The 13,554-nt window shown below is 34.9% G+C and overlaps 1 protein-coding gene across 2 annotated transcripts; it reads right to left on the bottom strand.

The window, feature by feature from the left end:
• Window positions 1-1,727: 1,727 nt before the first annotated feature.
• LOC110461196 (methyltransferase-like protein 6) lies at window positions 1,728-13,535 on the bottom strand. 2 transcript variants are annotated; one of them, XM_021514563.1, is made up of 6 exons: window positions 13,341-13,535; window positions 12,666-12,964; window positions 7,345-7,470; window positions 5,710-5,880; window positions 4,790-4,931; window positions 1,728-4,019 (listed from the first exon to the last, which is right to left on the bottom strand). In XM_021514563.1, the coding sequence occupies exons 1-6, from the start codon at window positions 13,342-13,344 to the stop codon at window positions 3,529-3,531; spliced, it is 1,233 nt and encodes a 410-aa protein (XP_021370238.1). In that variant the 5' UTR covers window positions 13,345-13,535; the 3' UTR covers window positions 1,728-3,528. The 2 variants fall into 2 exon arrangements, with proteins under 2 accessions (XP_021370238.1, XP_021370240.1); XM_021514565.1 differs by having other exon boundaries at window positions 13,315-13,534.
• Between the last annotated feature and the right edge of the window lie 19 nt (window positions 13,536-13,554).

Genomic DNA, 13,554 nt, shown 5'->3' with positions numbered 1-13,554 from the left:
CCCGCTATAAATTCATTAAAACCCTGTTAAACGTCAAATATACAATCAATTCCATCTACCTACTTTAAACTTGGATATCGTAAACTTGATATGTTGCAAACAAAGCTCAGACACAAGTGCCATTCCCTTAATTACGACCTCTTTAGAATGAACCTTGTTGAGATCGAGTGAAGCTTGTAGTTGTGGTCATCTCTGTGAGAATGTCTTTCATTGTTTTTTGGAATGTCACCTTTTTACAAACGAAAGACATATTGCTGTTCAAATTTAAATATTATTTGAATGTTGCGTTAAATTTACAAATTATTTTATTAGGCAATTCACAATTTTTCGTACACCTCACCGTACACATTTTTAGATATGAGTCTCAATAACCAAGACTACCTTCGACACACATAATTTTCAAAATACCAATCAACATGTTTCTCGATTTCTTATGGTATTATCAAAGATTGCATGAACCTTATTGGAAAGAATGAAGTATCAGTCAAGGATTTACTATATTTCTGTTTGCTAGGTGTAAAAAAGTCAAATCTTTGATTTCAAGTCGAAGAAAATTTTGCAGACTCTTGAAATGGAAATACTAGTGAATAATGAGAAAGATACATAAGACAAGTAAATACAAATCAGGTGTCGGTTTATGTTTATTGATGAAAGACAATCACAAATCCTGCACAGCTATTACAAATGTTGCCATGATTCTTTCCGTCTTTGTCTGTACACTTTAGAGAACATGGCACTCCTTTATTATTTACGTTTCTACTAGGCAGGTTAAGCATCGATGGACGCAATAGGATCGGTGTCATTTTGAAGCTTCTCCTCCCGCCTCAATTAACATGAGATTGCTATTAGAAGTAAACATCTGGGTGACGTTAGGCTGTTCTAGGAATTTCTTTTGCACTCTGGCGACACAGACACATAAGGGAATATCCTTGTTTAGGTCAATGATAACTAAAAATTAGAATGGAAATAAAAAAGGATTTGAATTGTGTTTTTTCAACGTTCATGCTGGTATTAATGCAAACCGCGTACATACATGTTTACCATGGAATATGTGTGTAATCAATTTGGGTTTATACTGGCAGCATGAAATTGAAAACAAATGCCGCTCAATCCTTACGTATAGTCACTCTGTACAGACATTGTATAAAATCAATGGTAGGGGCTAGAACATACCATCACTCATATCAGGAATCCAGCAAAGCGCTGTTATGCTCTCGATCATAACGGATGAGTGAGAACTGGCTGCATGAATACTTTTTTTGTTGGATGAATGCTTTTTTTGTTGGATGAATACTTTTTTTGTTGGATGAATACTTTTTTTTGTTGGATGAATACTTTTTTTTGTTGGATGAATACTTTTTTTGTTGGATGAATACTTTTTTTTTGTTGGATGAATACTTTTTTTGTTGGATGAATGCTTTTTTTGTTTGGTGAATACTGTTTTTGTTGGATGAATGCTTTTTTTTTTGTTGGATGAATACTTTTTTTGTTTGGTGAATACTTTTTTTGTTGGCTGAATACTTTTTTTGTTGGATGAATACTTTTTTTGTTGGATGAATACTTTTTTTGTTGGGTGAATACTTTTTTTGTTTGGTGAATACTTTTTTTGTTGGATGAATGCTTTTTTTGTTGGATGAATGCTTTTTTTGTTTGGTGAATGGTTTTTTTGTTTGGTGAATACTTTTTTTGTTGGATGAATACTTTTTTTGTTGGATGAATGCTTTCTTTGTTGGATGAATGCTTTTTTTGTTGGGTGAATGCTTTTTTTGTTTGGTGAATACTTTTTTTGTTGGATGAATACTTTTTTTGTTGGATGAATGCTTTTTTTTTGTTGGATGAATACTTGTTTTGTTGGGTGAATGCTTTTTTTGTTGGATGAATACTTTTTTTGTTGGATGAATACTTACTTTTTTTGTTGGATGAATGCTTTTTTTTGTTGAAAAGTTGAGTCTATACATGTAACAACACAATTCCTGACTTAACTCCTGGAGGTTGATGTTATGAATATGCTTTAACAGAATTTGGACAAGTGAATCGCTAATTCTAACGAGTGATGTTTTTTAGTTCTCTAGTTCAGAGACATGTAGTATATATGTCTCTGTCTAGTCTTTGCCTTGTTTATTTTTTATGTTTTATTTCTGGGTAACCCTGGGTCATTGTATTGAGTCATATTAAATGTATTAAATCTGCTGTCCATATCAAGTTTTTCATAGAGTCACTGAGTCAATATTGAGTCAATGAGTCACTCTTGTATGGTATCACTGAGTTAGTGTATGGAACAAGAATGAAAGTATGGATATTGAGTCAATGTATAGTCACTGAGTAACTCAAGTGTTCCCCATGAATTTTGATTTTGGTATGTTTTATAGGTTTTCAAGATTCTATACCCCCATGCACTTAGTTTTATGGGATAGCTCTATAGAAGATCGGTGTACAGCAAACAATTGGGGTAAAACACTCTCATTTGAGGGTTTTACAGAACATTTCATTACTGTAATGAGTCGCTCTACAAAGTTGCTAATTCATTGTATTGTATAACAGTCACTCCTGGATTGAGTCACAGACTCAATGTATGGAGTCACTGAGTTAGTGTAGGGAGTCATTGTATTTCTCCCACATGAGACAAATATATTCACAATTCTGGTCAGGGAAAGAAATCTCTGTCTTATCCTAGGGTGACGATGAGGGATTCCCCTGTCGTAACAGTTGTACAACGTCGATCACGTCAACAATGCACTGACATTATTTCAACAATTCTTTGACATCACGCCAACAAGAGCAGATCGCAGCAGGTATCTCATTCGGTTTGCTGCAAACCCATACAACCAATGCGATCATGTTTCATTCAACGACTCTTGTATTGAAGTCGGGAGAAAAATAATCATTCACCACTTTGGAAGCAAGACAGAAAAATCTCTGCGGAAGGGGTACGATTCTTAAATGTCTGGCCCGCGGCAGAGCCTTGGGCTAAACATTTAAGAACTTTACCCCTTGGGCAGAGATTTTTCTGACTTTACCCCAAGGTGGGGAAATAGCCTTGAGCTAGACTTTAAGAATCTTAAGCCTTGGGTGTAGATTTTCTGTCTAACCCCCAAGGTGGGGAAAAAGCCTCAGGCTAGATATTTAATAGCCTTACCCTGTGGGCAGAGATTTTTCTGTCTTACCTCAAAGGTGGTGAAAAAAGCCTCGAGCTAGACTTTAAGAATCTTAAGCCTTGGGTGTAGATTTTCTGTCTTACCCCCAAGGTGGTGAAAAAGCCTCAGGCTAGATATATAAGAGCCTTACCCCTTGGGTCGAGTTTTTCTGTGTTACCCCTAAGGTGGGGAATGATTCTATCAAACGATCACTGTTTGGACTGACTCACATAGTTAATATATTAAGTCACAGTACTGACCAGCCTACATGTTACCAGATGTACTAAATGGCCCCAGGGAAAGTGATGATGTGCTGTCTGTTTCAGCAAAACACTCATTATAAGTAGAGCTACTTTTTGTGTCTGTCAAATGAGTATTTGACCTTTTGTCTAGATCACTTAATCAAATTTTCAGGTAACTCTGTCCGATGAGGATGCGACACATTTTCTGTTGAGTCTGCACATATTTGTGATTCTGACACATTTTCTGCTGAGTCTGTACATATATGTGATTCTGACACATTTTCTGCTGAGTCTGTACATATTTGTAAGCCTGACACATTGCCTATTATGTCTGTACATATTTGTGAACCTGACACATGATCACATGTTGGGTCTGTGTGTATCTTCGTTTCTGGCACGCATTCATTTGTCCTTTGGGAGTCTGTATGACATCCAGTGCTTCCATCATTTAAAGACTTGCAATCAGCAAAACAGTCACCCTCCTTAGCGGTTGAGCTGTCTTTAAGATTTGGTTTGACAAACTTGCCCTGTACGAATATCCGGGGAACACTCAGTCCTTCCTTTTTATTGACGGTCTCTCTCTGTACATAGTCACACTCACGGACAATAAACCCTGCTTCTGTCACCAACTCTGTCAGCAGTTCTAAAAACAAGGCAAATTCCAAGAAATCAGGAGCAGAACTCAATACATGATAATCATGTTTAAACATGACAACAATTAACCCATGTAGATTAAAAGTAGAAGTATTTCTATATTTTATAAAATTGTTAAATTGTATCAATTTCCTTATATCACCTGTAATTTGTGAACATGAGTTTGCATGATTATTTTCTGATTACATACTTTTTTGGTACATTGTATTTGTGAGGACTTGAACAAGAAATGAATAATAACCCATAGATATATATATTGAATTTTAATGTTTTACTTATGTCTGAATAATTTGTTTTGGTACAAATCATCTCATGATCATTTCTTGACAGGAAGGGTAGATTGTGATAAGAAAGATTTATGATTAATCACAGAAAGACATGTACTCTACTTGCAGTGTTGGTAATGTATACCTGGACAATTTATCATGACAGCTAATATATCAGGAATTCAAAGCTGAAGCAGCACAGGATTTTGTATATGGAATCAAGATATTTAGACGGAAATGTTTTTTTTCTCACTTTTCCCCTGTTTTCTCACATGAAGGTAATACAAAGTACATGTACTTGCATATATATATGTAAAACATATAAAATATAAAGAAAAAAACGTAATTTATTTTCTCCAACACTTCTAATATCAGGGCAGTTCTTTAAATATTGATTTAAGGACAGATCATACCAGTACAGAAGAAGGACATGCTGACCAAATCCCGTCTAATGTATAAGATCTAAATAAGTTTTTTTAATATCCTAACTTACCAGTGGTGAAGTAGAATGCCCTGGTGCCATCTTGTCTTACGTAAAAGTTCTCCGACAGCTTGTGTCCGGGTTGAAACCTCAGCATGGCGTAATCATACAACCCGTAATCACGAAACAGCAGGAAACCACCTGGTCGCAGCACCTTAAAAAAAAACAAGGGACTTAACTCTTTATCATCAGCATGTATACATAAAGTAAAGTATCGAGGGTCTCATGTCAGAGTCAAATCAGGAAAAATATTGGATCAAATGTTTTTGTGACCATATCTAAACACATGTATCCTTTTTTCAGATTTTGTTTTTATAGAGACCACCACTGATATAACATTGGAGAGTTATTGACTCTGTCGCTCTTGTTGACCAAGTCTATGTCAGCTGAATTAATGGGACAGTTTAATTGTCCATAAAGTAATCTGGCAAGATGGATAGCGGGACAATTGAACTGCTGGTGGTCAGATTATTTTATCAGTAACAAATATGGCAACACTTTAGGCTTTACTTGGCCATCTTTCAAAAAATTGTTTGTTTGCAGAATTATGAACACATTTTTCCAGGGAGTACTGAAGGTATGTAACAGATTTTGTTGTTTTTTGTTTTGTTTTTTTTTATTTCAAGAAAAGTCATATTCCTATATATATATGAAAAAAGTAAGTTTCAGAGTTTTTTAAGCAAAACAAATTGATAAATTACAAGTTTCAGAAAAAGTATGAGTCAGTGCATTTTGTAGTGAAGTGGACTGGAATCTGCAAACAAACTTTCTTTTAAGGATGGCACTGTACTTTGTATGTGTATCACGGTAAGTGAACATCCATTTAAAAAATAATGCGAAAGGAAATTAATAGATAATAAAAAGAATAGAAATGTTTGTATACTTAGATTCAGTAATAAAGAAATCGATGTTCATTAAACGTCAATAAGTACCTTGGAAATGTTGGATAATGCAGCGGCCATTTTGTCTGGATGAATGGCGGACAGGACAAATATCATGGACACCAGGTGGACCGAATTGTCTGGCATTTGATTGGTCAGTGGGTCCGATGTGATGTCACACTGGAAGGCATTACATCTTTTCGGGTCGTAGAGCGGATTTTCCTGTAAGTCATTATTGTAAGCAATGGTATACAATCACACATATATATGTACATCTGAACTTAGTTTGATTTTATAGAATCTACGTTTTCACCAGTGGTGGGTTCAACCTGCAAAGAATACTTAATGTATGTATGTCTTTGTGAAAAGTTCCAAACAATTATAGATTTCATTGATAAGATCTACTGAAAAATCCCTGTCCCACTGCACTGTATGTTTTTTCTATATACTGTAATGCACTTCTCCTTATTTTTCTCGAAAATATAACTGTAGCCAAAGTTGAGTCTGGACTCTTTAATCCATGTAGCTCATTCGGTTAGAGCGATAGTATATTAATCTATAGTCCAGGTTTGGAAACTCGGTATAGCTCTGCTGAATTTTACACTTGGAGCACTACATGTAATGGTGATTATATTTTGTTAATTTCATCTTCATCATTTTCTTTTATAAAAGTCCTGTAGGGTATGGTTTTCTTTTTAGAAATGATCCATCAAATCTATAGTCATGACGGGAAAACAGTTTACAATGCATAGTTACTGGTTTGGCAGTGGTATATATGGGGATCTTTAAATAATTGTACAAGTGTATAACATATATAAATATGATCATTGTGTATATGTGGCAGGTTATCTGACTTTATATTCCTCTATCAAAACTATAAATGAAATAAAATTGTAAAGTGTATTCAATGTAGACCATATATATACATACATGTACTTAAAAAGCAAAACATTCCTATACATGCTGCATGTTGTTATATTTCAAGGGTTTTCATATCTGCTATATGTTTGTGGTCTGAACACAATCTGTGAATTCAAATCCTTGTCAATTATTTGACCATGAGGAAAGGAAAATATGTATATTATTCAAGGTAGTCAAGAATGCAGCTCTCAAATAAAAACAGCTGAGTTTGTCAGAGAACAAAAATAATGGGTACTTGGCCGTGAATTTAATGTGAAGTAGCTTTAAATTAGTCAAACTTTGATGTTTCAAACTTTGCAGGACCATAGAGAAAATGTTAAACTTCTAACATCTTTGAAATCTGCATAAGACCGAATGTGGTTGTTAAAAGACAGAACACAAGGCAAACAATCTAATTTTAAATTTATAAAAAAGTGAATTTAATGTAATTACAAAAATATGTTTGATGTGTTTTGTGTACTAAAATTTGCATGTTCAGAAGTTAACATTTCAAAGTTCGTGTACAGGTAATTGTTTTACTTACATTTTAAGTTATAATTTTCAATGTTTTCCTAGCAATTGGGCATTGATTGTAGTTCAAAACAGCAAGAATTTTGACTTTTAAAAGTTTGATTCATACATGGAATATCGGTAGTGTTAACGTTAAACAAGAAAAAAAATCTGGACTTTGTCGTAAGTTTGCACATTGAGACATTCATATCTTCAATTTAGTTCAATTTAAGGGAGTTCAACTGTACACAAACATTATCCATAGTGGATGTGTACCTTGACAAACTGAACAGCTCTGGGTGAGAAGTCACAGGCATGGAAGTACAGAGAACTGTCCTGCTCGAGAAGAGGGAAGATAAAGTTTCCAACACCACACCCCACTTCCAATATAATCCGTTTGTCCTACAAATTAAAGAGAAATCATTTTTTTGTATTGAGTATTAATTAATATATTTATGTACCGTTCATAGTTATTGTAACATCTCAAGTCTTTCTAAACTAACATTGTTGTGTAACCTGGATACCTGTCTAATCTATACACATAAATTGTAACTTAAAAATAGGTTTGCCTCATTTTTTTGAAATAATTTCATGATCACTACATGTGTATCTGAAAATTTATATAAAACGTTAGTTACTTTTCTAGTATCGAATTTAAGAAATGCTGACTTCTTATATCATTCTGAACAGAAACTTACTTTAAAAGATATTAGTGCAAGAATAATACAAAATAGTTTAGGAAACAGTCTGTGTCTATGATATGTAGCCGTTTTAAAACTAACAGTAAGTGGAACAATTATCACAAGCCTCAGGCAGCCTGGGTTGTAACCTTAGAAAAAGAAGGAAGGAATGTAGCGGAACTTGACTCTGTCAATCTCCAGCAACCAGATACATTGTAGCTCAATGAGTAGAGCTTCCTTCTAGAATTCGGAGAGTCCCAGGTTTGAACCCCGGTCTGGCCATGCATTTTTTCTGCTCCTACTACAATCGGTGCCTTTATGACCAACCCTTGTTTCAAGTAATAGGTGAATGCTAAACATGGGGATACCTGAACCTTGGCTGTTAAAAGTGATGTCTTCGGGGGCGAAGATTTAGAAAATGAGGGAGGAATGTAGCAGAACTGGAACTGGCCGATTGTCGGTGACCAGGTAGCTCAATCGGTAGATTGTCCGTCTAGAGTTTGGAGGGACCCATGTTCAAACCCTGGTCTAGCCATGTATTTGTCTGCTCCTCCTACATTATCTATGCAGCGCTGTTCATTTGATGAACTAGAAGATATAAATTATACTTGTGTTTGTGCGACTGTTTATAGCCTCCAGGGCCCGGGATCATGAAACGGACTTAAGTCTAAGACAAAAGTGTGGCTAACCGCCTGACTACTCGTAAGCTCCCCGAAGTGTTCACAAAATTCGCATTGTAAATTTCCCATTTATACAATACCTTTTTCACACGTTTATCAAATTAGTATGTTGTTGATTTAGTTTGTATAAAGTCTCGAGAAAGTTTGTACACGTGTTACACTTTGAGAACTGTACTGTCTCCCTGTTCAATAGTCTACATGGCGAAAAAAGTCCCGAAACGACCTGACACCCCCAAGAGGTTTAAATTTCTTAGGTTTAAAAGCTTTATCAAAATCAATGCACAATTCACACTTCCAGTACTTCGACGTATTTGACCTTTGTCATACAAGAATTAATTTTGTCTCAAGCTTTCATATAATTCTCAATTGTTTGAAGATGAAGATCAAAGAAATAGAGTACTATTGAATAAATATATATATATTTCTACACTTAGTGTAAGTGGAAGAGGGGAACGGGATCATGGTGATGCTGCACATCAGAATATTACAATTCCCTGTCAGACTTGGATCATAAATGTTTACCAAAACATGTCATTACATGTACATCATACATGTAAATTTCTTCATGATTATAAAGACTGTGATAAAATGTATTTCTGTAAACAGAAGTTAATATTTGCTTATTGATACACCTCTCATCATCATATAACAGAATCAGGTGGAATCTCAGGTTTTCATTGTGTGTCAACATTTGATCTGATTTAGGTCTGTGACATGTGTACAATGTCATGTAAATCATACCACAGTTCCTGGAAATAGGTTTTGTTTGTTAGGAAGGGAAGGAGGGTTGAACTGAGGGAGGGGGAGGATAATATAGCGAGGAAGAAGAAAAAGGTAATTAATGGAGAAGGAAAGTAACTGATGGAAGGATTGGATAAATGAGGGAAAGAGAATGATGAGTGAAGGATGGATATAAAATGAGGGAAGGAGAAGGGTAAGTGAGAGGGAGAAAGTAGGAGCAGACCAGGTGGTACCAGGAGAGTGTTCAAGTATCTTAATAATGTAAAACTATTATTGAGATTCCCATTCATGAAGGAATGGAATGAAAGGGAGGGGTTAATATCTCTGTCTTTAGGGACCACTTACAGCTCACCACTTCTCCCCTTTTGTACTCGTAGGAGGAATGAAAGCCCTCCCCTCTCCTCCCTCCCCCGTGTGTGTCCTGGGGGGAGTGGAAATGGGTAACCAGGGGTTATTGGGCTTTTACATGAGACAACGCAATGTGATAGCAGACTGTTTGTCCAGGATGACATAGCTTGATAAATGCACATTCTGGAGCAGGTAAAGTTACGACATCGGGTTTCTCTCCGACATTGGGTTTCTCTCCGTTACAGCTGGTATCTAGTTTTAATTTGGGTTACTTTGTTTTTATCACTATGATTACTCTGTACAGCAGATGTTGTTCATGGCAAAAAATATTTGTAAATAATACTAAGTGCGACATACTATCTAAGTATTGAGGAAGTATTGATATGTAGGTTTCCCTTGGTCCCTTGTTGTGCAGCAGTGCCTGAAATGGACGGTCACCTGCTCGCCAATGGCGGTTGAAGTCTTGCTTGAGCGACCAAAAGTTGTCAAAAGTGAGGTCCAACAAAAATAGTTTGGGCAATTGTCAAACAAATAATGAATAAAAGAAATTATAGCCCCATCCCCATTAACCTGGGGGGGGGGGCAGTACATTTTTCAGTTGTCATTACTTCGATTTAAATCGAACGGGAATAAAATGAAAAAAATAATAAATACTGTTGTTATCACCTGTATACTAATATCATTATTACTAAAAATGTACTGAAAATCTGTTTGAAATATATGGTGATTTCTTATTTTGAGTAATTCCATGATGATGTTCAGTTGTTATGTACATGTATTACTTTAGTGCCATATTTAGCCAAACTCTTGTAACTTACATGTATGTTGTGCTTGTTTTGACCAATAAAATGTTGAATTATCCTACAAAATTATGTTAATTTTCTATTCAATTTAAGAGGTTCCACATTGTTTATCATGTTTATCTAACTGCAATTAGTTATTGATATTTATTTTTTATCAAAAAGTGAATGATCTGATAAGAGTTTTTCTTTTTGAAAGTATCTCTATTGAGATAAAGAAGCAAAATATGTTGAGGAGTTGTCGAAATTCTTTGTACCAAATGTTTTTATGAAACTTGATTGATTCACACTATTAAGCCGGCATTAGCAAGTTTCATTCTCTTGTTGAGTGCCATTCCTTCAGTACCTTTTACTATAACACCTGATATCTTTCCAAAATCTCTTTCAAAAGTCTTGGTCAAATCATTCTTGGATTGAAACTTGACTGCTTATTTTGGTATTCTTCTTATTACAATAACAATAATAAGATGTGTGTGTGTTTTTAATTAGAACTGTAACAGATCATTTGATTTTTTTTTATCAAACGTTGATCTGATTATTTTGCTAGCAAACCTTCCCTTTATAAGTATAGGGGTAAATAATAATAACTTATAAAATCTCCCGATGATCGCCAAGAATTATGACATGTAAGCCTTTTGAGCAATATTGCCGAGGCTGGTATTACTTATAAATTATAATTTTAAAAATAAAGTAATTGCTTTAGAAGAACATTTTCTGAGATATCCATGGAATAGTGTGCTATGATATATCTGGAAAGATATGCATATCTATGAGATCATGGTTGTTCTTAGAAATCAGTCCTTATGATAAATTTTTTTCTCTTTTTTTCCCCCCAGTTTATACATGTATATTTGATTGTCTGAGCCTCGGTGCAATTATTTGGTTGTCTTACTAACGATTTGACAACTAAAAAAATCACCTATTTGGTTGGAGATTTCTGTGTCTCACCCTCCAGGTAGGGGAATATTCTCTATTAGTAATCAATTGCAACACATCAGATTTGTTTAAAGTCCATAGACAAGAAAATTTTAATAAAAGCTGAAGGCCAGACAAGGTTGATCAGTTTCTTCAAATATTGAAAAGCTGAATGTCTTACAATTCTTTCATTAATCTTAATCCTGCCAGGACATGCTGACTGACTATATTCAAATATATATATTGCAAATTCTGGTTAAATATTTAAAGTCTATCACTTTTTTTCTTGTGTAATAATACAACTAGTTACAATTGTACAACTATATAAAAAGAAACCAGCTAGAAAGTAATAATTCTCTAAGCAATGTATGATTATTAAAATAAAGAATTATTTAGGCTAGGGGGAACACTACATTTTCGTTTCACCGGCAGTACGGTGATAATTGTGATCTCGCAAATGAAAGCGTTTGTTCGTTTTATTACGGTACCGTCGAGGAAGCGGCGCTGCAGTCGCATTGTTTACAACATCGGAACGGTGGAAGTTCAAGCGAACGTCTGTTTGCAGAGGTCTATTAGGTCTAAATATAAGTATGTTTTTTTATAGGGATGTACAAGTCTACAATAAAATGAGACTCAAGATTAACATTTCATCATGTCTTCCTGTGAATGATTCTCGGACAAGCTGAGCCAGCGAGTGTAGATGGTCGGAAACTTGAATGGTGGGAAACTTCAATGATCTTGTTGGATTACGATGTGGACTGCCTCAAGATGGTCATTTGAATCAATAGCACGTTTGTAAAACTCTCCATTAGTCCTGAATTAATTGGAGGGTTTTAAAAGTAAATGGTCTAGAAATACTCGGGACGAAATGTCTCTTCCTTACTCTCAATGGAGCAGTCGACGGGCACCTGAAGCGTACGATATGTCCGCCATATTTAAGATCAAATTCAGACTTAAGTCTGCCCTGTAGCAGTCTTAGGATTTAAGACAGAAATTTAGACTTAAGACTTATTTTTTTTTTCATGATCCTCAAGCTTAGTCTGTTTTTAGACTTAAGACAAAAAACTTTGGACTTAAGTCCAGAATTAGACTTAAGTCCGTTTCATGATCCCGGGCCCTGGCAAATGTTTGTGGAGTAGTACAATGTAATTCACTTTAATGCATTTTACCCTCAAGCAATAAAACCTACAGATAAAAGTTTTATATATTTTTTTTTATCATTACCCACATTTCTAAATGTTGACCTCTAAAATATTGATTTTTTACAAAAAATAAACTCTAATGATTTTAATCTCTTTGATGTCTGATTCCTAAGTTCTCAAACTTGAGAGGGAGATAAGCTAGTAGTAAAATGCAGCTTGGAAAATTCTTCATAAAAACTTCGGGGCTGCTGCTCAAGTATAGCCAATGGTTAACTATACACTAACACTTACACTTGAATCTCCAATGTTACCACACAGCATATCAAACTCCCGTGTCGTCCAGTGCCTATCCTTAAAGAACTTTGTTGTGTTTCTTTTGTAAAACAAGTCCCAGTTTTTCTTAGCTTCTATTTCATATTTATTCCTTTTAAAGTCGGAGACAAGTTTATCGTCCTTTTCAAGTTTGTGTTTCTCCTCTGCAGTCAGAACTCTTGCAGAATGACCAACAATTGAAGTGTTGTCTCCTCCGCCATCCGCATAACAGTTATCCATTTTTAAAGGATGTCCACTTGATTCATGTGTCTCCAAACCTTAGGAGAAAAAAGGATTGTTAAAAAAATAGTGCAATTAAAATATAGTATTAATTAGAAGAAATAACAAATAAGATTTGTTTTGTGACCAAAAACAAATTAAATGTGTCCTACTATACAACTTTGAAATAAACTTTGTTTATTAAGCAAAGAGTAGAAATTATTTCGTTTCAGAGTATTAAAGGTAATCAAAAATACATTGTTACCACAAACTCTGTAGAATACACGTCAAAACTGGTGACGCCAGTGTATCCTGTGTTCCTCACAAACAAAATGATTTTGGAATCAATGAAATTCTTTAAAAAGAATAAGTTACATAATATCAAGACAATGAATTCATGGATACATACTCGAGCACAATCTTGATATAGCTTACACATTACTGTCACCTGTCAGATACATTTTTTGTATACATCACACACGTGTAACTGTAGAGGGAGAAGATGCAACTCTACAACCGGAAGTAGTATACAAGAACGTATGACAAAAGTCCAAAGGTATTATATCCATGAATTAAAAACACATTTGTCTCGCAAATTTGGTAATGTTAGGTGCACATAAGGCCAGTAAACAACTTTGTATGGGAATCT

Source organism: Mizuhopecten yessoensis, unplaced genomic scaffold, assembly GCF_002113885.1.
Source record: "Mizuhopecten yessoensis strain PY_sf001 unplaced genomic scaffold, ASM211388v2 scaffold10589, whole genome shotgun sequence".
NCBI classification, from domain to species: Eukaryota; Metazoa; Mollusca; class Bivalvia; order Pectinida; family Pectinidae; genus Mizuhopecten; species Mizuhopecten yessoensis.
The sequence above is the reverse complement of the archived record's forward strand: the minus strand, read 5'-3'. Positions and strand labels throughout refer to the sequence as shown.